Genomic DNA, 27,333 nt, shown 5'->3' with positions numbered 1-27,333 from the left:
AAACAAACCATGGCATATCCATACAATGCACTACGACTCAGCAATAATAATTGTTGATACATGCAATGACTTGGATGAATCTTGAAGACATTATACTGAGCGAAAGAAGCCAATTTCAAAAATTACATATTGAATGATTCCATTCATAGAACATCATCAAAAATATAAATCTGGGCTGATGAAGGACAGAATTGTGGTTGGCAGGTGGCAGGGGAAGAGTGTGGCCATGGAGAGGTAGCACCGGGAGTGTTTGAGGCGATGTAACCATTCTTTATTCTGATTGTGGTGGTAGTTACAGGAATCCATACATGTATTAACATTTATAAAACAGTACAAAAGTCAACTTTAGTATAGAACAATGTAAAAAATAAAATTTAAAAAGGAGGCTTGTCACTCCTATTTCAAACTGTCTCTTTATTTGGCATCCCAGTGATTTTTATTGCCTTGGAGCAATGTAAGGTTTAAGGTGGTAAGAGGTATGGCTTGCTTTTCTGAACAGAAGAAGGATGTTTAAGAAAGAAGAGGTGGGAAGGAGAGCTGGTGTGCTGTCTCAGACACAGGCCCACAATGACACTTTGGGGCTTGTGATTTATGCAGTGTCCTCCCAGTTGGTCTCCCCGCCTCCTTCCCACCCTTTATTTGTTTTCCTAAGTTTCAAATCTTTTCATGGACTTTGCTTCTTCATGCCAAGTAGCTTTGACTGCCTACGAAAGAGACATTTTCAGGGTGCTTCAGGGGCTAGAAGAGGAAGCACCCCCTTCTCCATCAGGGCTGTCAGGAAGCCTCCAGAAAGACACTCCAATAATGCTGTTTGTCCTCTGGGGGATCCGTAGGAAAACCCCATAAAAAGCAGAGACTCTGTTAAACACCCTCCTGACCCTCTTGGTCTCCACCCCCTCGGTCCCCATCGTTCTGCACGTGACTTGAAGGACAAAGAGTCATAGAGCAGGGACCTCGCTGATCTATTTCTCTAACACTTCAGCCACTCCAGATTTCTTTCAGTTCCTCTTTCTCATCTAAGGGCCTTTGAACAATTTCTGCCCTCAGACGAGTGTTTTCCTCACCCTCTTTCTGTTGACTAACCTCCAAATATCTTTAAGGTTTCAACTTCAACATCACTTTCTGGAGGGCATGGAGGCCCCCCTCTCCCCCTCAGGGGAACCCCTATGTTGCAGGCTCCCACAGAGGTCTGTACTTCCCTTTCTGAACACTTATGGCATTGTCCCACCCCGTGTAAGGGTTGCCTTGCTGCAGTCTGTCATCTGTGAAAGCAGGGACCATCTGGTTCCTGCCCTATTCCCAGGGCTTGGCACAGATCCTGGCACCTGGGAGAGGCTCAAAAATACTTGTCGCTTCCATGGAATTTCAATAGTTAGTACACCTTCCTCATCTGAAAGAGGAAGACCAAGGCACATGGGTGGGAGAATGAGGTTTCTGACCATTTCAAGTTAGTGGCAAAGGCCAGAGCTGGCTCGCAGACTAGAGAACTCTCTGCCCTGGGGTCCAGTGGAGCTGCCTCCTTGGCTTGCTTCTTTGCGTCCGAGTAGGATGGTAATCAACTGGGACATTGGTTTTTGTGTTTTTGGCGGGTTTTTTTTTTTTTTTTTTTTTTGGTATTCTCTGGGTTTTCACTTCTAAAATGTGCACAAAGACGAGACTTTCCCAAGAACTGTTTTGATTCATGTAGAGAACACACTGCTTTTGAAGAGTGGGAGTGGGTGTTTCTTTAAAAATTTCCTCCAGCTTCCAAGTGTTTAATTTGAACACTTTTGAATCTTTAGAAAATTTGCACCAATAGGACAACAAAGACCCATCTATACTTCGTCTAGATTCTTCGGTCGCTAACATTTTGCTAGTGGCTCGCTTTTTCTCTCTCTCTCCCTGTGTGTGTGTGTGTATACACACTTCCTGTCTTCTATACACACACACACACACACACACACACTATATACATGTACACATACACTTTTTCTTTGTTGACCCATTTAAGAGTCAGCTGTAGACTAAAAATTATTACACTTTACCCCTGAACACTTTAGCATGTACCCACCAAGAACAATGAGCAATCTTCTACACAAATACAACATAGTTATCAGTCTCACAACATGATTAGCTAATATACATCCATATTCAAACTTCCCCAGGTATGTCAATTATGTCCTTTATAACTGCTTTTTAAAAAATCCAGGATCCAGGGGGGAGCCTGGCTGGCTCAGTCAGTGAAGCGTGTGACTCTTGATCTCAGGGTCGTGAGTTTGAGCCCCACATTGGGTATAGAGATTACTTAAAAATTAAAATCTTAAAAAAAAAGCATAAAAATCCAGGATCCAGTCAAGAATCATGAACTGCATTTTGTTGCCTCCTTCGCCTTCTTTAATGTTGAACAGTTTCCTCACTACTTTATCTTTCATGATACTGACACTTTTGAAGAGTCCAGTCCAGCCATTTCATAGAATTTCCCTCACGTGGATTTGTCTGATTACTTCCTCATGGTTAGATCCAGAATCAACTTTTTTTCTCTTTGAGCAAACATGCCACTCGCATGACACAGTGGGTGGCTCTTTGTTGGAGTGTCTTCAATTCAGAGGTCCGGGGCCTTGAGGTCATGGGCTAGATCCCCAAGACCTCCCCGCCCCCCCTCCGCCGGGGCTGGACAGTGGGAAGGCCCAGGGAGCCAGCAGGGAAAGGCCAAAGCTTCAGTCTTGGCAGAAGTCATGGCCAGCCATGGCTGCTGACGGCGGGGCACTGCTGCGGGACAACCAAGGCCGAGGTGAGAACTTGCCCTTCCTACCACGAGCTCCACGTGACCAGTGGCCAGCTCCTCAGCCGGGCGGTCACCTGCTGCTGTGGCCAGTCTCCGATGATGCGGCTGCCAGGGGAGCAAGAAGAGAGCTCAGGTGATAATCGTGCCAGTGTAGTCCTACTGGAAAGAAATGACAGCAAGGGGACAGGGGCACAATGACAGAGAACCAGAATTAAAAAACGAACCGACGGGGCGAGAGACAGAGGGGACACACCCCAGAGTAGAGAGTGAGAGACACAGACACAGAGAGTCAGACATGCAGGCCTGCAGGGACCAAAAAGCACCAGCTGCTGGGCTTCACGAGCAACTTCCAAGTCTGTTTCTCAGGCTCTTTGGCTTTAAGATTTTGGAAAGTGAAAAGCGGGTGGGTTTATACTGGTCTGACTCAAAGGGCACAAGGGCTTCTCCTAAGGGGCCATGTGGGGTCACCTCCTCCGTCTGTCCTTTTCCAAACACAGAACTTCTTCCCGGTGCCCCCAAACCAGGCCCCAGGCCAGAAGTTTCCTACTCCGGCTCAGAATGTCTTCCCATTTTTCACAGGGTTGTCAGCAGACAGAAACCTACTTGTCACACATCTGGGGTGAAGGGGACGAGGAGAGAAGCAGACAGAAGGGACCACACAGAGAAAAGAAGGGCACCAAAAATAGCCTTCCCTCTGTGAGTGGAGAGCAACCCAAGACCCCAGGGGTTGCCCAGCGGGTGTGACCGTAGCTAATAATAACAGGCCAGGGTTTCTCACGCCGAGAGGGACTGGTGGGGGGCGGGTAGCTCACGAGGTAGAGCTCCCCACAGAAGAACTGTATGTGGACAGAGAGGGCTTCCTGGCGACAATGTGCACCATCTGTACTTTTCTTTGGCAGGAAGAGAAGAAAATGTTAAAAGCACAGTGGGGAGCCACGACCCCGGCTTCAGGGCTCCCAGCTGAACCCCGTGAGGCCCCTGTTCTGCCTTCTGCCCTTGGCCGAAAGAACAAAGCTCAGGCTGTGCATCTTACTGAGGAGGTTGAGGGGCGTCAAGGGGCGGGAGAGGACATCCTGAAAACTCTCCAGCCATTCCCGCTGCTCCTTCTCGCTGGGGCAGGTGAAGATGAATCTCCGCTCAGGGGTGACAATCGTGAGGCCGGCTTTCCAGCGGTTCCCTCGGATACCTTTGGGCAGGTCCTCGTAGACTCCGTACCCCTGCTCGTTGCTCCCAAGAAAAACCTGGCCCTGTTCAAAGGCATCCTGAAGATAGAGGACACTTGGTCATCAGAGGCCACACCTGGGGCAGACAGGCACCTGCAGCCCAGACATCCCCCAAGCTCTATTTTAGGAAGAGGTGTTTCATGCGTGTAGTGAGGGTCTCTGCTGGGGATCTCTGCTTGGTGGGACCTGGAATTTGAAAGGCTACAAAACCATAAAAGATATCACACACGTGATCTGTTAAAATGATACTTACTTAACATCATGGGCAGCTTGCTATGCACCAAGAATTCAAGTTCTTGACCTTAAGTAACTTATATAATCCTCATGGCAACCTCTGAGGAAGGCACTGTTATTAAGCCTATTTTCCAGAGGAGGAAAGTGAGGCACAAAGAGCTAAGTGCTCTGCCCAAAGCATACCACTAAGTGGCAGGACTGAAAGTTCTAAAGCCCACAGTCCTAACTACTAGCCTCCCCTTGAGAAGTGAGCCCGGGAGACAGGAAGAGGAAGAACTACATTTTTACAATGTTTACATTGTAAAATATAAGTGTTACAATGTTTTACAATGTTTAACTACACTGACAGCATTTTGGATACACAGAGGAAGTCCTGTGCACAGGAGATGACAGAGACCAGCAAAAGTGGAGGTGTGTTCCTCACCAGGTTTCTCCTGCACTGCCACTTCCCCACGGTCCCCGGCTAGCCAGACCCCACCTCTGTCTGCGGGTGTACTGAAAAGGGGCCGGCAGTGGCTCTTACCAGTGGGTTCTTGTAATAGAGCAGCCTCCGCTCCTGGGGATCCAGGGCAAACCACCTTTTTTTGAAAGGTTCTCTCTGCTGCAAAAGAGGGAAGCTCAAACCAGGCCCAGCCAAGCGGGGGAGCACAGAGGTCAGAGAGCTGGCCAGTCCCTTAGCCAGCAGCCACCCCAGCGCTCCTCCCGGAGGCTCTGCCCGCCTCCCCCCCTCCTCCCCCCGCTGGCTGCACCCTGTGCCTCTGGGTGCTGCTGTGGGTAGGAAGAAGGGCTACAGACAAGAAGTCTCAGAAAAAGGAAGTGGAAGTCAGAAGCAGTGATGGCTCAGCAGTGCTGACAGCGCTGGCCTGGGTGGAATTCTAACCGAGGTCAGGGGAAAGAAAGCCCCTGGCAGGAACCCTTGGGGAGTGGCTGTGCCATCAGCCGGTAAAGGCAGAAAACAAAATGTGCAATGCTTTGACTTGTTTTTGAGCTGCCCAGAGGCTTTCTTTCACACTGATTGCCTAACACCTTTCCCTGCAGTCTTAACATCCATCCTGTCAAGATAAGACATCTTAAAAAAAAAAAAAAGAAAAAGCAAGCATTGGATTGCCGCTGCTTTGGGAGTTTTTTTAGGAGGTTCCCTCTGCTTTCCCTTCTTGTCCTCCCTTCCCCCCTTCCTCCCCTCTCCAGCCAGACTTCTGACTTGGAGCTGCGCCCCTCTAGGCATCCAGGCTGGGCACCCCCCCCCGCCCCCAGATGCTCTCACAGCAGGAGCTGTCACCCCTCCGGACCCTCCAAGGGATGCCCAAGAGCAGCCAGCCTTCCCTTCCTTCCTAGGTAAGTGGGAATGAGCAGCACTGGGAGTTGGGGCAGGTTTAGCAAAGGAGGGCAGAGGCTGAGTTGGAGGGAGGGTGTGTGTGCTGGGAAGGGGTGAGACCATGTGTGGGCCTAGGTGTGTGTTTTCAGACCAGTCACTAGCCCCCGTCTCACTTGGACAGTCCTGGTAGGCCCCCAGCACAAAGCTCACACGGGTTCTGGAAAGGGCAAAAGCTGTCGCCCCGAAGAGTCCCTTTTCAGCTATGTTTTCCTAGGAGTGGGGTCAGTTAGACGGAGTTAAGAGGAAGAAAGAGGAAGGAAGCTGGGGCTCCTGCGTGGCTCAGTCAGTTAAGCTTCTGCCTTTGGATCAGGTCATGATCCCAGGGTCCTGGGATCGAGCTGCACGGGCTCCCTGCTCAGCGGGGAATGAGCTTCTCCCTCTCCCTCTACCCCACCTCTCCCCTCTGCTCACTCACTGTCTCTCAAACAAATAAATAAAATCTTAAAAAAAAAAAAAGGAGGAAAGAAGCTGCTTGTGATGTCGATAAAGAAGGAGGATGCCCACGGATCAGAAGCACCTGTAGCCATCCTGGACCACGCACCAGCTCACCAGTCTCCACTTGCTCTTTTGCCCCAGGAACTGACAAACATTGGGTTATCTTCCCTTCCCTCCCTCTTCCCACCACCGTCTGGCTCCCCACTTCCCCACTTCCCAAATTCTGCCCTATTGCCCACTGGAACCAGGGCCGTGTAAGTCCCCCAGAGAGCGGTGGAACGTACCTTTGGACCAGTCTTTTCCATGAAGCCTTGTTTGAGGTACTTCCTGGTGATGAGGGGCACGAGCTGGGGGAAGGGAGATATAACACTGATCCCCCGACTCACACGCCAAGGGTTCAAGGTCCCCCACTGAACTTGGCTCCCCAACATAGGGGAAGTTTGGAATGGGGAAGGATGTGTGCTCATGGTTCACAGGGTTATATTTGGAATGTGGTATTGGATGCAATATTAACATTTCAACAGTCAGATGACAGCATCTCAGATGTTTGCGGAGCTCACCAGCAGAGCCCAATCGTGGCTTAAGGAGTTAGTCTGAGGATTCCTTCAGCAACCCCAGGAGGTAGACAGAGGCAAGGCTCTGAGGAAACCCTCCTGGTGTCAGGGGGCATATTCTGAGGGTCTACGTGTGTCAAGCTCTGGGTGCAGTTCTCACCCACCCTGTGAGGTGGACATTATTATCTTCATTGGGCCCAGGGCAGGGGAAAAGGGGAAGTGAAGTCTAGGAAGTCGAAAGGAAGAAAACTGTGGGCCGAAAAAGATAAACTCGACCACTCCCCTGGCCCCAAAATACATTCTATAGGCCTTAATTCCTTCATTTGGAAGGAAGACTCCTGAACTGTGCAAGAATCTGAACCCGAGCCAGGGCCATGCTAGTCTCGGCCTAGGGAAGCAACCGGAAGAAGGAAGAGCACATGGATGGAGCACTGCTCACTGACTGAGTCCTAGAAGCCGAGGCTCTCTCGAGTCTCACAGCAGCCCTGGAAAGGAGGTGTTGTCCCCACAATGACAGATGAGCGAACCAAGGCTCAGAGCAGTGAGGTGACGTGCCCCAGGTAACACATCAGCTTCTCTGACTTCGGAGGCCACCCCTTTCTTAGTCTGGGACTCCCCCTCCGCCGCCCCACTGGAACTCCCCAGGTGTCTAGCCTCTGGATCCCCAAGCTTGAGCCAGGTCCAGGTGGCTGCCCAGAACCTCAGGCCATCCCTAGCCGCAGGGGGAGGAAAGGCAGCAGAGACATGGGAGGGGAGAGGAGAGGAGGTGAGAAGACACTGAGGAGTTGGCCAAAGATCAATGTCCTCTGCAGAGGTCAGCAAAGTTGGAGAGCCAGCCCGGATGACGAAGGCTGGGAGTCTGTCCTGTGACCCCTCTAGTCCGCACTCAGCACACACAGCGCCCTGCCCGCAGACTGTGCATTTGTTCCTGCTGGGTGCTGACTCGGCAGACCAGGAGGGTCCTGAAACAGGCCTGGCTGGAGTCGCTCCCAGAGAGTTGCCAATTCCGTGCACTGCCAGGCCTGGAGCGGACACCTGTTCCCAAAACTTAGCTCCCTGCAAACCTTGGAATTTAGGAGCATTTAGGCATTCAAGGAGGGTCTAACGGTTTGGAACAAGAAAGTCCTGGGATGAATAGGGTGTCTCCGCCCCCATCATTTACAAAATCCTCCTAGAGCAGGGTGGAAAGCAGACCCCAGACCATAGCACCTCGGAGCTGGAAGGGACCCTGAAGATGGCCCAATCACCATCTGACAGATGTGGAAACAGATGCTCTGGGAAGTGATGAGACCCACAGCGGTCAGTGAGTTAGCGACAGAGCATCGTGAGAGCCCGAGCCTCCTGGCTCAAGGCAGCAGCCTCTGCCCCACACACCTGAGAGATGTAGATGGGTGCCCCACAAGTCTGAGGATGACCATAATGAAGTTCTCAGGATCACCATTACCTTGGCCACAGAAGGCAGACTGCTCCTGTTAGAATTGTAATGGAGAAGATCCCATTGCCTTCCCAAGACCAGAACACAAAAGGGCAAAGGGAGGACATCAGAGTGGGAAGAGCACCCTTGAGTATTCACCTGACCTTCTGGGGATTCAGTTTCTCATCAGTAAAACGGGAATAATCACTCCGCCTAACTGTCTACTACAAGGGATTACTAGATAACAGGGAATACAAGATAAAATGGGCTCAAAAGCACTTTGTAAACAGTACATTAGGAATCATCTGCACATTTCAGTGGGAAAAGGGGTGAGAAAGAGATACCCCCCAAAAAAGAGAAGTCCAAATCCTGAGCCCCTTGACACTGGGGATGGTGGCTATGCATCCCAAAGGGGACAGTCTGACCTATATTTTGGAGATTGCCTTGCCATGTGTGAGGCCATAATCCCCCAAAGAAAGCCTTTGGTTTCCCTGTGAGGTATCCAACCCCAAATCTCAAGGTCTTGTCCACAAACAAAGCTAGTCTGGCCTCTGAGTATTTTTGAGGTCAGCAGACAAAGAGAGGGGATGGCAGGGAGGAGACTCAGAAGTTGGGGTCCATGGGGCACCTGGGTGGCTCAGTCAGTTCAGCATCCAATTCTTGGTTTCTGCTCAGGTCATGATTTCAGGGTCATTAGATCAAGTCCCGCAGCATCAGGCTCCGCACTCAGCGGGGAGTCTGCTTTTCTCTCCCTCTCCCCCCACCCTGCTCACGCTCTCTCTCACTCTCTCTCTCTCAAATAAATAAAATCTTAAAAAAGAAGAAGAAGTTGGGGTCCACGTTTAGCTCACCTCAGACTCCGGGAACTCAGGAAAGGCTGTTTTTAGGTATTGCAGACGGGCAGCACGGAGGGCATTGAACCAGTCCACTATCTCCTGTGGAGAAAAACGAGAACAAACAGCCTGTGAGATGGAGTAGTGGGGGAGCTGAGTTTGGTGGCAGGAAGCTAGCTGGGTCTTCAGGTTCAGCACATGCACATCCCCCCATCCCAGTTCTGCTCAGGGGCCTGTGCACTGATCACAGGTATCTGTGAGGACGATGCCAGAGCAAGTGGGAAGCCACTGACAGATGTCCAGAGCCATGGGGAAAAGACCAAGGTGAACTGCACCAGAGTTAGGTAATGGCCTTGGACCTTGCTTGGCCCTTTCCAACGTGTGTAAGAATCACCTGAGCATCTCTTTTTTTAAAATGCAGATTTGGATCCAGTGGGTTTGAGGTAGGTGGGGCCTGAGATCCTGCATTCCTAACAAGCTCTCTGGTGATGAGATGCTGGTCAGTGGGACACAACTGGAGGAGCAAGGGTCTTCAGATGTCAAAGACTGGCTCTCGAGTGCGGGCAGGTACACCTGCAGATTCTCCTCCAATGTGGATGCTCATCACCTGGAGTGCAACTTGGCCCAAAGCTGGCTTGGACTGGCTTGCGTCCTTCTGGGGGGAGTGCATCCTCGGCAGTGTGGGCCACCGTTATCCCTGGTGAACCACTTGTCCAGCTGGCTCTGCTGTGGCTCCGCTGCTCTGCAAAGGGTCCTCCCACAGCAGCCGGAGTGATTTTTTTTTCCCCAGAGTGATTTTCTTTTTCTTTTTCTTTTTTTAATTTATTTTTTAAATTATTTATTTGTCAAAAAAAGACAGGACGAGCGGCAGGCAGAGGGAGAAGCAGGCTCCCCCCTGAGCAAGGAGCCCGATGCGGGGCTTGATCCCAGGACCCTGGGATCATGACCCGAGCCGAAAGCAGTCGCTTAACTGACTGAGCCGCCCAGGCGCCCCTTGTCCACTTCACTTTCAAATGAGCTACGTGGCTCCTGCAGGCATGAAAGTTTGCAGCCCCCATTTATGCCTATCTAACAGAGAAGCTGGGGCATTGAGGAAAAGAGAAGGGCCAGACAGTATCAACGATGCCTATTTCCCCATCTTACTCCCTCCCCAGTCTGTGAGATCCTTGAAGCCCACCCATGGCTCTGCCCTATTTGCTACCACACTCTCTAGAGCCCAGGGCAGTACTTTGCACATTGCAGAGGCTCAATAAGGACTAACTGGAAGAGTGAATGAGTGGGCTGCCTGGGTGGTTCAGCTGATGAAGTGTCTGACTTCAGCTCAGGTCATGATCTCGGGGTCCGAGGATTGAGCCCGTGGCGGGCTCCACACTCTGCAGATGGAGTCGGCTTGTCCTCTGCCCCTCCCCCCTGCTCTCTCTCTCTCCCAAATAAATAAAATCTTAAAAAAAAGACTGAGTGAGAGATACAGATGTGAAATTGCCCATAAGATTTTACCCTTTACAACTGCTACAATCATGAGCAAATAATTAGCGAGGTTTTTTTGTTTTGTTTTTTAAAGATTTTATTTATTTATTTGAGAGGGAGAGATAGTGAGAGAGCATGAGCAGGGGGGGAGAGGGAGAAGCAGACTCCCCTGCTCAGCAGGGAGCCCGACATGGGGCTCGATGTCAGGACCCCAGGATCATGACCTGAGCTGAAGGCACTTAACCACTGAGCCACCCAGGTGCCCTAATTAGCAGAGATTAATGTTTGAAATGTACTTCACTGTAATGAAATTCGTTCACATTCACGGTTCATGGTCATTCACCCTCTAAACCCCTCTGGGCAGGTGGGTGTTCTGATCCATAAACAAGCAGATGGAGGAGGGGAAGGGACTTGGCCCAGTAACACAGCCCAGAGTGGCAGAATCAGGGCTCCAGTTTCTGACTCCAAACCCCAATTCTTCATAGCCTCCACTGCCAGGAACTCTGCCCAGACTCTGCCAGCATCCCAGTGCTGGGGCCCCTTGGGAAAATCTTTGTCTCAGTCTCGGGTTCCTGGCTCCTGCTACCAAGGATTCTCCCTCCAGCAGAGGCACAAAGGGGGGTGGGGTAAGATGGTCGTAGGACTCAGGAATCATAGTCTGGGTGACCCTGAGCAAGTTACTTAACATGCCTGTGGCTCAGTAACATAGGGTTAAAACATCTCCAGGACTGTTTTGAGGATTAAGAAATGATATACAGCAGGGCGCCTGGGTGGCTCAGTCAATGAAGGGTCTGCCTCTTGATTTCAGCTCAGGTCATGATCTCAGGGTCATGGGTTCAAGCTCTGCATCGGGCTCTGCGCTCAGTGGGGAGTCTGTTTGTCTCTCTCCCTCTGCTCCTCCCCAACTCGGTGCTCTCTCTCTCTCTCTCTCTCAAATAAGTAAATAAATAAATAAAATCTTAAAAAAGGAAAGAAAGAAATGATGTATGGTGGTTACCAAGAACAGTGCCTGGCACAGAATTAATAGGCACTCAAAAATGTCTACCCTCACCTCTACCCCTCTGCACTTCCACTTGGCATCTGTGTCCCTTGCTCAGTCAGGAGACTGCTCATTCTGACCTAGCTTATTCTCTTGGACCTGTACTACTGGCCTGCTCTTCTCTGGCAGAGTTGATGTCTTAAACTATAATGTGCTTAAGGATCCCCTGGAGCTCCTGTGAAAACGCAGTTTCTAATTCAGTAGGTTCCAGTGGGCCTGAGACTGTGTTTCTAACCAGCTCCAAGGTGATGCTAACGCTCTGAGGGAGCCGGACGTGGGGCTCGATCCCAAGACCCCAGGATCATGACCTGGGCCGAAGGCAGCCACTTAACTGCTTAACTCCGAGGACCACGTGGGGAGAAGCAGGGCCCTCGAGTTCAGGGCTGCCGGATCTTCCGTTCATCCCTGTTCCTGCATGCAGAGTCTCTGCCCTACCTGGATTCGTCCCCCTGGGCATAGCCCCTCCTGCTAACTGGACTCCCCGTAGTGGCTATGCGCTGTCCAGGCGCACACCCCATGGTGCTTGTCAGGTTTTTCCCCCTGACCTCGCTCTGCGTTGCTCCTACGGCTCTCTGGGACCGGAAAGGGACAAGAGATGAGGCCAACAGCGGCAGCACACCTCAAGCGGCAGCTGAACCAGCTGGCAAGGCAGGCCAGCAGAGTCCTGCGTGTGGGCTGGGGGCCGGGATGGCAACGCCGGTCATCTCACCTTCCCACTCTCGTGGTACACGAACAGGTTCCTGATGTGGCCCTCTCTCCTGTAGGTGATCTGCAGCCCATGGGGGTTCCCTATCTTCTCTGTCTCAAAGGTGGCATTCAAATCCTTGATGCTGATGACAGCTTTGGGGCCTTTACCCTGAAAGAGAGGATGCAGGTGACTTCTCTCCACCTTCACCAGGCCTTAATACACACGGATAACCAATTTGTATCTTTCCGTGGCTTTTAAATGTTCCTGCTCTAATATCGAGATGCACCGATGTTGTACTGCTCTCCTGTGTTTTGGCCATCCCGCCATTTCCACTTGATCAGATTGGCTTCTCAGAGCTGGGAGGTAGCTTGGAAAGGCCTGAACTTAGGACATTTCAAACTTTTTAGCCACAGAACTTTTTCAGAAGTAAATCATTTATGGAAGCCAAATGAATGAAATAAAGCAGATAAAGGGCACCTGGGTGGCTCAGCCGTTAAGCGTCTGCCTTCAGCTCAGGTCATGATCCCAGAGTCCTGGGATCGAGCCCCACCTCAGGCTCCCTGCTCAGGGGGAAGCCTGCTTCTCCCCCTCCTACTCCCCCTGCTTGTGTTCCCTCTCTCGCTGTGTCTCTCTCTCTGTCAAATAAAATAAAATCTTTAAAAAAAATAAAAAATAAATAAAACAGGGCGCCTGGGTGGCTCAGTTGGTTAAGCGACTGCCTTCAGCTCAGGTCATGATCCTGGAGTCCCGGGATCGAGTCCCACATCGGGCTCCCTGCTCAGCGGGGAGCCTGCTTCTCCCTCTGACCTTTCTCTCTCTCTCATTCTCTCTCTCAAATAAATAATAAAAAAAAAATCTTTAAAAAAAAAATAAATAAATAAAACAGATAAACAGATAAAAGCAGGTATGGGAGTCTTGGGGAGCTCCCTTCCACACTCTACTCTGTTGGCAGGGGTCTGGAACACGGGTTAAGCATTAACCGTATCTATTCCTTGCTTGGTATCTAAGCAAGGAAGGGAAAAGAGTGTTTTCCTTTGTAACTGGTAAGAGAGAAAAATGGTACAAACACTCTAGACCTGGGGCAGCCATTAACCACATGTAGCTATTTAAATTAAAATTTAATAAAAATGAAACTTCCGGGATGCCTGGGTGGCTCAGTTGGTTAAGTGACTGCCTTCGGCTCAGGTCATGATCCTGGAGTCCCAGGATCGAGTCCCGCATCGGGCTCCCTGCTCAGCAGGGAGTCTGCTTCTCTCTCTGACCCTCTTCCCTCTCGTGCTCTCTCTCTCTCTCTCTATCTCATTCTCTCTCTCAAATAAATAAATAAAATCTTTAAAAAAAATGAAACTTCCGTTCCTTGGGGCATACCTGGCTGGCTCACTCAGTAGAGCATGCGACTCTTAATCTCAAGGATCATGAGTTCAAGCCCCACAGTGGGCATGGAGCTTAGTTTAAAAAAAGTTACAGAAAAATACAAAAATAAAACTTCAGTTCCTTATGCTTAGCCCCATTTCAAGTGCTCAAGTAGCCACTTGGGGCTAGGGTATCGGACAGGGCAGACAAAGAACATTTCCATCACTGAACAAAGTTCTATTCGATAGTCTTCTCTAGAGGGAAATTTGGTCATACTTATTAAAATGTTGAATTTTTTTATTTTTTATTTTTATTCATTCGAGACACAGAGATACAGAGAGAGAGAGAGAGAGAGAGAGAGAGAGAGCATGAGCAGGGGGAGAGGCAGATGGAGAAGCAGGTTCCCCGCTGAGACAGGAGCCTGACATGGGGCTTGATCCCAGGACCCTGGGATCATGACCCAAGCCGAAGGCAGACACTTAACCTACTGAGCCACCCAGGCACGCCAAAATGTTGAATTTTTAAAAAGATTTTATTTATATATTTATATAAAGATATACTTATATCTTTATATATTTGACAGAGAGATAGGCCGAGTGGCAGGCAGAGGGAGAGGGAGAAGCAGGCTCTCTGCTGAGCAGGGAGCCGGATGTGGGGCTCGATCCCAGGACCCCGGGATCATGACCTGAGCCGAAGGCAGACGCTTAACCGACTGAGCCACCCAGGTGCCCCTAAAATGTTGACTATTTTGCCTTGACTCACAGTTTCACATCTGCAAATCTATCCCAAGGAAGTAACTGCATTACTGTGCAAACATGTATGTCAAAAGATACTTGTTGCTGTGTTTTTTAGAATAATAGTAGTAGTAGCAGAAGGAGGAGGAGGAGGGGGAAGAGAAACTATTATATCTATAATATATAACTATATGATAATATATAACTATATAATATATAACTAATATATATATACATATATATCCATCAGGGATAACGGGTTAAATAAACAATCATGGTATATCCATACAGTGAAATACCACAGAATTTTTATAGGATAATTTAGATCAATGTTTTTTTTTAAGATTTTATTTATTTATTTGACAGAGAGAGACACAGCGAGAGAGGGAACACAAGCAGGGGGAGTGGGAGAGGGAGAAGCAGGCTTCCCGCAGAGCATCTTAACACTTAAAGACTGAGCCACCCAGGCGCCACCCAGAAAAATTTATTTTAGATTCATCTACATTATTGCATTTATTAGTAGTTTGTCCCTTTTTATTGCTGAGTAATATTCATTCTGTGGATATACTACAATTTGTTCATTCAGCTGTGGATGGACGTTTGGGTTCTTTCCACATTTTGGTGGGGTTTTTTTATGAATTAAACATCTATGAACATTCACATACAAAGATTTTTGTGGACAGATGTTTTTGTTTCTTTTCAGTAAATACCTAGGAGTGGAATGGCTGGGTTATACGGTTAAGTGTATATCTACCTTCAGTAAAAACTACCAAATGGTTTTCCCAAGCGGTTGTATCACTTTACAATCCCACCAAGTAACATATGGGAGTTCCAGTTACTCCACGTCCTTTACATGGAGTTGTCAGCCTTTTTAATTCCAGCCATTCTGGTGCAGTATATCCCATATGGCTTCATTTTGCATTTCCCTGACTGCCCAGAGAGATTGGGGCATCTCTTCTTATATTTATCTTTATCTTATATTTATCAGGCATTTTGGTTTCCTTTTCTGTGAACTGCCAGTCTATTTTCTTTGCCTATTTCCCCATTGGATTGTCTTTTTCTTTTTGCTTTGTAGAGTTCTTAAGAAAACGTGTTCTGGGTATTACTATTTTATTTTGTTGAGATGAGTCTCACTTTCTTTATACTTACTTTTCTGTATTACCAAAAAAAATTTTTTTTAAGATTTTTTTTATTTATTTGACAGAGAGAGACACAGAGAGAGAGGGAACACAAGCAGGGGGAGTGGGAGAGGGAGAAGCAGGCTTCCTGCCCGAGCACGGAGCCCGATGTGGGGCTCGATCCTAGGACCCTGGAACCATGACCTGAACCGAAGGCAGACGCTTAACGACTGAGCAACCCAGGCACCCTGTATTACCAAAAAATTTAGCGTAAAAATGAATTACCTTTACAATTTAAAAGAAGTTCCCTCTTGGGAAAGAAATTAAAAAATAACAAAAGCCACTCATTCTGATTTTAGACTGTTTTAGACTGAACTGGCTTAGGACTGAGAAACAGATTGACCTTGGCTAACCAAGGATGAGACTCTCCTAGAGGCCAACTCATAGCTGCTGCAGGGGTGCCGCGTCCGCTCCTAACTCTGCGGCAGCCCTTTCTCTGCCTGCCTTTTGGACAGAGAAGAAATCCCTAATTCTTACTTGGAGGGGTAATACTCTTCACCCCCCACCATTTTTCACTTGGCCCCAGGCTGCAGTCACACTGGACAGCCCTGATAGCATTGCTGTGGTCTATCTAGGAAAGCAACAGGGGAAATCAATCAATCAATCAGTCAGTCAGTCTACATGTAGGAAATGGAGTCAGGTGATGGCTGACGTGCTCAGAGCTTGCCCTTTTCTGACTTTGTTGGCCGCTCCTTCACATTCTCTGCTGGAAACTTCTCATTTTTTTTTTCTGCCCTTGAAATACTGGAATGTCTCAGGGCTCAACGTGGTAAATAACCTCCAAAGATGGTCCTTACCAATTCCCTCCCTCCCAGTATGCACACCCCATGATACCCATAAAGAGGGGGAGTCTATATCCGCTTCCCTTGAATATGGCTGCTTGAGTTGCTTTGATCAACAGAAGGTAGTTCCTGACCTCATGTTGAAGAGGCCGAGCAGCATCTCCCTTTGCTTAGGGGAGGCCAGCTGCCACGCTACAAAGAAACTCAAGCCAGACTCCTAAATACGGAACAAGCACACGGAGAGCCAGAGCCTCCCTGGAGAACCCAAGGCAGCAGACTTATGAGTGAAGGCTTCCCGGACACTCTCGGCCAGCCCAACCACCATCTCAGTGCAGCAGGGCCAGTGACCTGGCTGATGCCACAGGGAGTACATTGCAGCAGCCAAGGCCTGCCCAAATTCCTGACCCCCAGGATTGAGAGAAATAGTACATTGATGTTTTAAGCCACTAAGTTGTATGGTGGTTTGTCATTGAGCAACAAGTAACAAAAAATCCTCGGTCCTAGGATTTGTGCTTTCACTCCTTTCTGGAGGTGACAACCTCCCCATGACCACATGGATCTCCTGCACCCATCCCCAGAAGAGAAGAGGAAGCACAAGGAGCAGCACCTGGCGCGGAGCCCCAACACCTACTTCATGGACGTGAAGTGCCCAGCGTGCTACAGAATCCCCACGGTCCTTAGCCATGCACAAATGGTCGTTTTGTGTCCTAGCTACTCCACTGTCCTCTGCCAGGCCACGGGAAGAAAAGCAAGAATTATAGAGGGCGGTCCTTCAGACAGGAGCAGCACTAAAAGCACCCTGAATCAAGAGGAGTAGGAAACATGGGTGCCCGGGGGACTCAGGTCATTAAGCATCTGCCTTCAGCTCAGGTCATGATCCCAGGGTCCTGGGATCGAGCCCCACATCGGGCTCCCTGCTCAGTGGGGAGTCTGCTTCTCCCTCTTCCTCTGTGCACTCTCTCTCTCAAATCAATCAATCAATCAATCAATCTTAAAAAAAAAGATGAATGGGAAACTATCCCAATAAACACATTTTGGATACAAAAAAAAAAAAACCCTAAAACAAAACATCTTTTCTCATCTACCCACACTCCCCGCCCAGGTGATCCCAGCCAGTCCCATCGTTAAACCAGCAAGTGTTGGTGAGGATGTGGAGCAATTAGAACCTTCACACATTGCTGGTGGGAACATTAGATGGTGCAGGGACTTTGAAAAACAGTGTGGCAGTTCCTCTAAAACAGTGTTACAGTTCCTCTGTAAATACAGATTACCACATGACCCAACAATTCCACTCCTAGGTATAGCCCCAAGAAGAGTGGAAACATGTCCACATGAAAACTGGTACACCAATGTTCATAGCAGCATTATTCATACTTGCCCAAAAGTGGAAATAACTCAAATGTCCATCAACTAAGTGAACAGATGAACTATCCACACAGTGGACCAGTACTTGGCAATAAAAAGAAGTACTAATACGTGCTATATGAACGAATCTTAAACACATATGCAAAATGAAAGAGGTCTGTTACAAAGGACCACATGGTCCGTGTATTTGAGGTGTCCATAATAGGCAAACCTACAGAGGCAGACAGTAGATCAGTGGTCTCCTGGGGCTGGGGGGGTATGATGGGTAGAGGATAAGGGCTAACGGGTGTGGGATTTCTTTTGGGGCTTATGAAAATGTTCTAAAATTGGTTGCGGTGACAGTTATGCAACTCTGTGAGTACACTAAAAACCATTAATTGTCTGCTTTAAATGGGTGAATTGTATAATATGTGAATTTACATCTTTTTTTAAGATCTATTTATTTTAGGGAAAGAGAGAGAGAAAGCACAAGTGGTGGGGGAGGAGCAGAGGGAGAGGGAGAGAGAGAATCCGGAGCAGACTCCCTGCTGTGCGCAGAGCCCGATGCAATGTGGGCTGGATACGGGCCTCGATCCCACCACCCTGAGATCAAGACCTGAACTGAGATCAAGAGTCCCACACTTAACTGACTGAGCCATCCAGGGATCCCTATGAATTTATATCTTGATAAAACTGTTTCAAAAAAAAAAAAATCTTGAGTCTTACTAGGCCCTACAAGGTCCTTACCTATGTGAGCTCATCTCCTCCCATCCTTCTCTTTGCTCCTTCTGCACAGATCACTTTGGCTTCCTTGATCCACCACACCACCCTCCCAGCTCAGGCCAGGGCTGTGGCTTATGGCTGAGTAGTTTGTGCACGAAACAAAAAGTCCCTGGATGAGGGTGTAAGTGAGAACTGCAACCTAGGCTTCTGCTTGTCTAGACCTGGGCCCCAGGGCTACACCATCTCGGAGGGGTCATTTTCTAACTGACATGCAGGACCATGTTCACGTTCCCTCTACTTCTTCTATTCTGCCCCCACATACGCACATGACTTGCTCACTTTTTTTTTTAAGATTTTATTTATTTTAGGAGGGGAGGGGCAGATGGAGAAGGGAGAGAGAGAGAAGCCCAAGCAGACTCCACACTGAGTCCGGACCCTGACACAGGGCTTGATCCCACGACCCCAAGATCATGACCTGAGCCGAAACTAAGCACCAGATGCTTAACCGACTGAGCCATCCAGGCATCCCTGACTTGCTCACTTTTATTCATTTCCCTGCTCCAATGTCATCAGAGGGGCCTTCCCTGACCCCTGTGTGATATCAGCCCCACCATCCTCTAACTCTTCACCCGCTTTTATTTCTCTTCACAGAACCTACTATACCTCGTCTATCATATATTGATGTACGTTTTGGTTACCACCTGTCTCTTTCCACTAGAATGAAAGCCCCATGAAAACAGGAGCTTAGTTTCATTTACTGCTGTAGCCCCAGTGTCTATAGGAATGTCTAGTATATAGTAGGTGCTCAATAAATAATTTCTTGTGGGGCACCTGGTTGCCTCAGTTGGTTAAGCGTCTGCCTTCGGCTCAGGTCATAATCCTGGAGTCCCAGGATCGAACCCCACGCTGGACTCCCTGCTCAGCAGAGAGTCTGCTTCTCCTTCTCCTGCTGCCCTTCCCCCTGCTTCTTCTCTCTCTCTCTCTCTCTCGCTCGCTCAAATAAATAAATAAATAATTTCTTGAGTGCATGAATAAATGCAGTAAACTCAAGTGGTCATCCAGGGCTTATTTGTGGACCATTCTAAGCCGATTCTACGTGAAGAGAAGGTATGTTTTTGATTGCCTGGATTGATTGCCTAACTGTGGAAAAGTAACCATGCGGTGCTAAACACTCAGCAGCTGAGATTATCCAGAAGACACGGCACCATTGATTCCAATGTGACCTCAGTGGGGTACAGTCCAGCGCTCAGGGAGGGACCCCTTGCTGGTCTGGTCTCTTACCTCCTCTTTAGTGTAGTACTTCAGGAGGCCTTCTTTTGACAGGAGGACAAACTTTCTTCTCAGGAACTGGGCATTGTCCCTTCCTCGCTTCCACAGGAACCCTTCTCGGGTACCTTAGCCACCAAGGAAGAGAAAGAGGGAACACCCACATCCTTAAGATAAACAAGCAGTTTGCAAACCTCGTAGGGTCTCGAGGGTAGAGTGAACGCTCCACCCAGTGCTAAAATATCTTAAATCTAACTTAGCTATGTCAGCTGCAGCACGTAGGGTTCTGTCTGGGGCCAAATTTGCAAAGTCTCATGATTTCGGTTGGGCTCTCCCTAACTTCCTTCTTTGGCTATTTCATAAGAAGACCAACTAAACCCTTAGGAGGCTAAGTCCTGAGAAACTGCATGATTCTGAAAGACGCCGCTACGGTGCTGCCCAATGTCACGTCGACATCGACCTAATGAAACCCCTCAGAGGGCGGAAATGATGAGTGACCTCTAGGAACCTGCTAGTGGAAGAGCACCGTGTGCTCCCCATAGCTAGGGGCGCTAAGCTCTGGCCGTCACCGGTCCTCACAGTGGTTCTGGACGCTTTGCCCTCCAGGTCAGTGTGAGCTTGGACTCAGAGCAGCTGGGCAGACACTACCACGGGTCGAGGGCCAGCCATGGGGTTGTGCCCCACACAAAGGTAGGAAGGGAGGCAGAAATCCCTCCCATGTTCCTTACCAAGCGGTTTGTCACACGAGGGGCCACACTCACCAAGAGCAGGGGTGCCTTTTTCTAACTGTTCAGCCTGGCGGGTGAGTCTTCCTGCAACTTTATACTAAGACTCTGTACACACGTGTGGCCCTGTGGGGACCAGAGATAAAAATACTTCTTGACCACTCAGACCATAAAACTCCACCAGCTGACACGTTGCTGTTTCAGAGGCAGAGGAACCCACACCTTGGCCTCTGTGGCCACAGTGAGGCCAGCAGATATCTCCTGCCTGGGCCCTCTTCCTAATACTCAGGCACTTTATTGTCTAGAATTCATTAGAATATAGACCTCAAAAGATGATGGAAATAACCTTACCTGGGGGTGAGATGGATTTCCCATCGGCCATAAATTCCTGTCTTTCATACTTAGCTCGAATCCACTGTTCCTTTAACACCCTAAAAAGAGGGAAACTTTGGTCAACTGTGTCTGAGGCGTCCCCTTCCCACAGGGTGGGGATGTCACAGCAACTACCTGCTCACACCACCCAGCGCTGCTCAGCCTCGGAACCGTTACATTTGGAGCTAATTCTCTGTTGGGGGAAGGGGAAGAATCCTGTGTTCTGTAGGATGCTTAGCAGCATCTCTGGCCTCTATCCTCTAGACGCCAGTAGTACCCCCTCCCTAGTTATGACACCCCAAAATGTCTTCAGATATTGCCAGTGTCTCCTGGGGAAAAATACCCCCCCCAAAGGGGATATGAAAACCACTGGGCTATTCCAACCCCAGCCCAGCCCTTTAGGTCAACCAGGTCCCCTGGACCATCTACACTACATGTCCCACTGCATGCTCATGAGCTGAAGCCAGGAGAGTCCATGAGCCTCTTCCTTTGGCTTGCCCATAAAATCTGGGCCTGCTACACTGGACAGAGCAGTGATCTTGGGGTCCAACCACCCGGGACCTGGTCATCCTCCCCAATTTATCCACTGTGTGACCAGCAGCAAGTTACTTAACTCTTCTGAACTTGGGGAACACGTCAATAATATTATACCTACCTTCCCTTCAGGGTTGTTGAGGGGTTTAAATATATATAAAAGGGCCTAATACCATGATCAGCCCATAGTAGGAGTTTAATGTTAGCCTAATCAGATATTGTCACATGACCCGTGCAGAAAACTTATTTCAATTGTTTGGTTCCCTCTTGCCTTTTCCAGGTAAATGTTCCAAGGTTTATGTGACCTTACCCCAAAGCCACAAGGAATGACCCAGAAGTGGGCACCTGACCTGAACTGGCTAAGCAGAGCTCTGCCCTGAGCTATCAGAGCAAAAGGAGCAAAACTGAGAGGGGGATGGATTGGAAGCCCTCTCACCGCCAAGCTGGGAGCTGGAGCCCAGGATCAAGTGGCCTTGCTCCCAGCTACATGAAAGAAGCCTGGCCCACAGGAAGGGGCAGGAATGAGAACCAGACAGAGAGTGTAGGAGGCCCAATAGTGTTTGTGCCCCTGGCTTGCTCTTCCTGAGAGTAGCTCCACCTCTGTCCCTCCTACGGTCTGATCCCCAGAACCCACAAAATCCGCTCGGGCCTAAGCTGGGTTAAACTGCATTTCTATCGTCAGGAGTCCTAACTAATGCACAGCCCTCACCCCAGGCACACTGAGGAGAGTCACCAAGCCCACTGTGGAACCCCGAACCACAGGATCAGAGCTGGGAGAGGGAGTGGAGACTGAGGCCCCAGTCCTGGTCCTGGAGGTGGGGAATTTAAAGGTCTTTTAGAATTACAGGGAGGAGGCCATTAGTGTTCCACTACAAGGGGGGAAGGTGCGGGCCTGTGGTTGGAGTCGTGCAAGTAGTGTCTGGAATGCCGGCAGAAAGCCTACCACATAGTAGGTGTTCACCAAATGCCTGTTCCTTTCCCCTTGCAGCAAAGGGCTGAGGAGCAGCAACAGTGAGGCAAGGGGAGCCAGACCCTCTCGAGTTAAGGCTGGCACCTCCCTCAGCCGGGCCAGGGACAAGGCAGCATTCTGAAGGTGACACTGAGAAGTGGACTAAAACATTTTACATAAAATTATCTCATTTAATCTCTACCACCATGCCATGATGTAGGCAGCATTAAGTACATTTCAGAGATGAGGAAGCCACGGTTCAGACAAGTTTGGTAACTTGTCCACCTTCTCATAGCCAGAGAGTGGTAGAGTCAGGAAACCATACTGGGGTCCTCTGAGCAGAAAGCTGTGCCCCCTACCCTGCCACTCCATGCTGCATTAGCAGCCCCTGAGTTGTTTAACTACTGGGAAATGGCAGGGTACTAGGTACAGTTGTATAGTTTGTGTGCTGTCCAAAAGCTTTCTGCTGAGGCTAGAGGACAATGGGGGCTGAAATGCAGCCTGCTTCCTGAAAGCCATAGCCGCCCCCCCCATGGGGTCATAACCTGCCCAGAGGGTGTATCTTCTTTCCATTTGTATCAGAGTGGTGGCTGGGGGGGGGGGGGCTGTCTAGCAGCCCTGGCAGTGAGGCTGAGTCCCTGGAAGGAAGGCTAAGCCTCAGGCAGTCAGTCCTGCAGAGGCTGGGGTCACTAGGTACCAGGGCCACACTGATCCCTCACATCTAGGGGACCTGAAACCTCCTGTTGCTTCACAGCTTCCCCCGACTTTTATTAGATTTCCCCAGGGCCCTGGTGTCAGATGGGCTAGTCAGTCCCAGTTCTGTCTCTTTGAGCCTCAGGTATGTCATCTATATTGTGGGGACCGTGGCAGTGTTATCTCAGAGTTGTTGAGAGAATTAAACACATTAATTGCACACAAGCCTATAGCACAGGGCGTGGTACATAGGTAAAGTTCCATAAATGTTAGTAGCTGCTATTATTTTTATGGTGATTAAATTTTATGGTGATTATTTTTATGGTGATTATCTGGGGCCAGACAGCTGCTTTGGAGCTACGCTGAGTTCAAGTGGGACAGCCCTGGGCACAACACTCCCTAGGAAGTAGCTGAAACACATCTTTTCTACTAAAATACCAGGGTTCCTCTTCTCTATCGAGTTAGCCACCACAAGTAGGCTATGAGAACATCCGAGGCAAAGGGGCGGATCATAAAGAAAATGCCCTGTGTCACAACAGTGGAAACTGAGTCCCAGAGAGGGGAAGTGACAATCCAAGCAATAAAGGTAGAGGGGGGAACGAGGCCAGGTCTAAGCGTTCTCCATGACAGCACCAAACGTCTTTCCGGGTCCACCAGGTGCATGTAAAAGACCACCAGGGACGGGCGCCTGGGTGGCTCAGTTGGTTAAGCGACTGCCTTCGGCTCAGGTCATGATCCTGGAGTCCCGGGATCGAGTCCCACATCGGGCTCCCTGCTCAGCAGGGAGTCTGCTTCTCCCTCTGACCCTCTTCCCTCTCGTGCTTTCTATCTCTCATTCTCTCTCTCTCTCTCAAATAAATAAATAAAATCTTTAAAAAAAAAAAAAAAAGACCACCAGAGACAAAGGCACCAGAGATGGAGTAGGGGTGGGGGAGATGAGACCAAGAAATGACCCACTCACAGGCAGTCGTTGGCCTGGGGGACATAGTAGAAAGCAGGGACTCTGGCTTCGTACTTGGCCTTCCCACGGAGGTTTCCATTGTGGGTCATAAACTGCAAGACAACAGCAACTTGGGGTATTATTAGAACTTGAAAAAACGTGAAATGAAACCATGTGTCTACCCAGAAGGCCACTCTTCCCAGTGGCTCCTAGGCTGAGTCAGGAGACACTTCTACTGGAGTTTGACATGTCCCATTGGGCTTGGTTATCCATGCTGCTGGGAAGCTCCAGCCTGGGACAATGAGGTGCTACAGCAACCATAACTCATGTAGGCAGAGCACTTTACAGTCCTTACCCATTAACTCATTCTATCCCCTCGAAAATTTTAATATCACCATCCCCATTTTAGGGGTGAGAAAACAGGCTCAGAGAGGTTAGGTGACTTACCCAAGGTGACACAGCTAGAGAGTGAGGAGCTGGGACTTGAACCCAGACCTGTCTAACTCCAAAACTCATGTTCTTTCTCCCACCCCCTCCCCAGATGGCCAGGACCACCAGCAGCTACGTGCAGGAAGCAGACATAGCTGGAGGATGGAAGAAGTTGGAACTGGCCCCCTTGAGTAGGTCGGTCAGGATGATCACTGGGGCCCTATGAACACCTGACAGACCCAGAGGCAGATACGCCAAGAGTGGCCCTGGCCAACAGTTAGCACTCAGGAACAGAGGTGGCCTATCTGGGGTGAGGGCACACGTGGGAAGAAATATCAGGTTTTTAATTTACATCCCCTGAGCAGAGTGAACCCCATTCTCCCCCACCCCCAGGACTCTAGACTATGACTCAGGATTTGCATGGGCTTTGGATCCCAACAGAGCATGCTTCACATCCCAGCTATACTACTGATTCACTGAGTGACCCTTGGGCAGTACTGAACCTCCCCGAGCTTCAGGGATTTCAACTGCAAAAATGAAGAAAGTACAATGGGTGTGTCATAAGAGACAAAGAAACAACCTTCAGGTCTATGTGCTGGTTTACTGGCTTCCTGTCTTTCTCCTACACTAGAATATATGCTCCACATGGGCGGAGACTCTATCCTATTCACTGCTCTTTCCTAATACCTAGCACATAGTAGGCTTACAGTAACTATGTATCCAACGAATAAAGCATCTAGCACAGTGTCTGACATAGAGTGGGCACTCAGTGAACACGGGCCTGCTTCTCCAGTAGTCCTTGAAATCCTCAGCCAACCAGCACAATTTAGAACAGCTTGCTCTCTGAAGCTTTTCTCGCCAAAATGGTATTATCATCCAGGCTGAAGGTGTCCTCCATCTCTATAGATCAGGAGAGCAAAACGGTGCCCTTCCTGGCTGGGAGGTGGGGGGTGGGGTAGGAGGGGTGGGGTGGGGTGGGTGCTGGAAGGGGGACCCAAACCATGAATTAGTATATTTCGGTTCCAGTCCAGGACTTCAGCTAACGATAACAGCAGTGTTACTTGACTACTTACTTTGTACTGGCACTGAGCCTACATTTAATCCTTACAGCAGCCACTCCAAGGGGTAGTGGGATCCTTATACAGAAGTGGAAACTGAGGGAAATAACAAGTTCTCAGGGCCTTGCAACCAGCAAGGGCCTTGCACTCAGGGTCTCTGTCTAAGCAGGGACTCTAATAGGCTGTGCTTTCTCTTGCTTTTTACTGCTCGGCTCTGGAACTCGGTTTCCTCCCCTACAGAAGAATGGGGCCACCGGCCCACCGCCTCCACCCTGGCTCTGCTGTTTCGAGGCTCTCCAGTGCCCCCCCTCACTACCTCCACAGTACTGTCGTCCCAGAAGTCAAGTCTCACGGATTTAATTTTGCTGATGTCTGGGAAGTTGCGGTGCACACCGGAGCAGTTCAGACAGATGAAAATGCCAAGCTTGTAGGAGGCCCAGTCAGGATCTAGGGGCGAGAGGGCAGAAGCGGAGTTGGATGGAGAGCTAGACACCGAGACCAGGGCTGGGCTGGGGGTGCTGGAGAGGCAGGGCTCGGCCGTTGGGATTTCTGGCGCCCAGCTCTGCCGTGTTAGGAAGCCCTTTTCTCTCTGTCCCCCCACCTTGGGTGAGCTAAGATACCAGCATGCAACCTTCCAGTCAGCTCACGGCCAAGGCACGGAGGCTACCAGGATGATCTTGGAGGGAGTCTAGAGATGGGGCGAGGGGCTGAGGCGAGTGCAAAGTGGAAGTGACAAGACTCCGGGGAACTGAGAGGAGAGCGCGGAGGAAGGCGCCGGCACCGCTGCGCCCGGCTGAGGAGTTGCAGGTGGGGAAGTCGGCGCGCTACGGAGCAGGAACTTGGGAGGACCCCAGGGGCCTCCGGGAGCTGGGAAGGGAGCACCGGACCTTCAGGGGCCCGGGGGTCTGGGACCCCTCGGTGGGGGGGGGGATGTTTGGGTCCATGGGCGTGGGAGGTTGCTGGGTCCAGAGTGAAGAGGTCCGGGACCGAGGTCCGGGTAGGTGGGGTGTCTGGCGGGGCGGGCGAATAAGATGGTCAAGGCATCCGGGTCCGGGTCTAGCGTCGGGGTCCAAGGATATGGAAGGGTCCGGGTCCAGAGTGGGGAGGTCAGGGGGCCTGGGTTCGGGTGGGCGCGGCAGCCGCTGTGGAGAGCTCGGCCGAGGGCGCTAGACGGACGTTCGCTGTCTGGGTGGGCGGGGGCCTGGGTGCGAAGGTGTCAGAAGGGTCACGCCCGGGTCCCGCGGGGGCCCGGGACCGGTCCCGGTCTGGAAGGAGGAGAGGAGGTCGGCGGGCAGGGTTCCTGCTCCCGGCCGCCGCACCCTTACCCGCCGCCCCGCAGTCGGCGCAGTGCGCGTTGCCGGTGCCCGCCGCCTGCAGCAGCTCCAGCAGCCGCTTCTTGTTGCGCTCGCGGTCGCCCATGGCCCGCCCGGCGGGCTCACCGGGGCTCAGCCCAGGCGCCCCCTAGCCCGGCGGCCCCTCGCGGCGCTGAGCTCGAGCGGGCAGGTGGAGAGCGACGCAGCTCCGCCGCCTCCCGCGCGCCAGCCCCGCCCCTCGGCCCTTCCGCCCCGCCCCCGGCGCGTGCCGGTCGCCCCCGCTCCCGCCGCTGGGTCCCCGGCTGAGGCCGGCCCCGAGAGGAGGGACCCGAGCTGACTGGGAGTCCCTGGCGCTGGCCCCAGAGCGGACCCCAGGCGGCCGCTTGCTAGTTGCGGGACTGTAGTCAACCCAGTCAGCTTCTCTGGCCTCAGTTTCCACTTCTGCAAAAGGCGAATAAGGACAGGTCTGCGTCTCTGGGCTCCTTGGAAAATTAGACGGGATCTAACCTCCGCGAAAGCATTCTACTGATGTAGCGCTTACATCTACTTAGAGACATTTCGATGCTACCTCCCCAGGAAACCCTCCTTAATACCCACCCTCGATCAATCTCTCCAGCTTCTGGTCCTGCTAGAACCCTGTTACAGGATCCGTCCCTTTCTTTGGTCCTGAGCACCTTCTATCTACGTTGCATCACAGTTATTTATATATTTATGTTAATCCCTCTCCCACCTCCAACACACACAGGGCCACGCTAGATAGTTCGATGTCAGTAGCTTTATTTCCGTATCCCACATAACTCCTAGAAACAGCACCTGCACATTTTTTGAAGCCAAATACATAGTTGCATGACTGTGTTCACCAGGAAATGTGGTTTCATCACCGTGGACTCCACTAGGCACTTTTATCTGTTAAG

The 27,333-nt window shown here is 50.3% G+C and overlaps 1 protein-coding gene across 3 annotated transcripts; it reads right to left on the bottom strand.

The window, feature by feature from the left end:
* Positions 1–247: 247 nt before the first annotated feature.
* ADAP2 (ArfGAP with dual PH domains 2) lies at positions 248–26,627 on the bottom strand. 3 transcript variants are annotated; one of them, XM_025851236.2, is made up of 11 exons: positions 26,432–26,624; positions 25,423–25,553; positions 23,641–23,732; positions 20,483–20,562; positions 19,422–19,534; positions 12,048–12,194; positions 8,851–8,934; positions 6,316–6,378; positions 4,745–4,822; positions 3,798–4,026; positions 248–2,869 (listed from the first exon to the last, which is right to left on the bottom strand). In XM_025851236.2, exons 1-11 carry the CDS (start codon positions 26,523–26,525, stop codon positions 2,835–2,837), a joined length of 1,146 nt encoding a protein of 381 aa, XP_025707021.1. In that variant the 5' UTR covers positions 26,526–26,624; the 3' UTR covers positions 248–2,834. The 3 variants fall into 3 exon arrangements, with proteins under 3 accessions (XP_025707021.1, XP_073735495.1, XP_073735493.1); XM_073879394.1 differs by lacking the exon at positions 12,048–12,194 and having other exon boundaries at positions 26,432–26,627; XM_073879392.1 differs by lacking the exon at positions 248–2,869 and having other exon boundaries at positions 2,876–4,026; positions 26,432–26,627.
* Positions 26,628–27,333: the final 706 nt, after the last annotated feature.

The sequence above is a fragment of the Callorhinus ursinus genome, unplaced genomic scaffold (genome assembly GCF_003265705.2).
Source record: "Callorhinus ursinus isolate GAN/ISIS: 27379988/994484 unplaced genomic scaffold, GSC_fseal_2.0 scaffold34, whole genome shotgun sequence".
In the NCBI taxonomy this organism is placed as follows: domain Eukaryota; kingdom Metazoa; phylum Chordata; class Mammalia; order Carnivora; family Otariidae; genus Callorhinus; species Callorhinus ursinus.
This window is presented reverse-complemented; position numbering and strand designations above follow the sequence as displayed.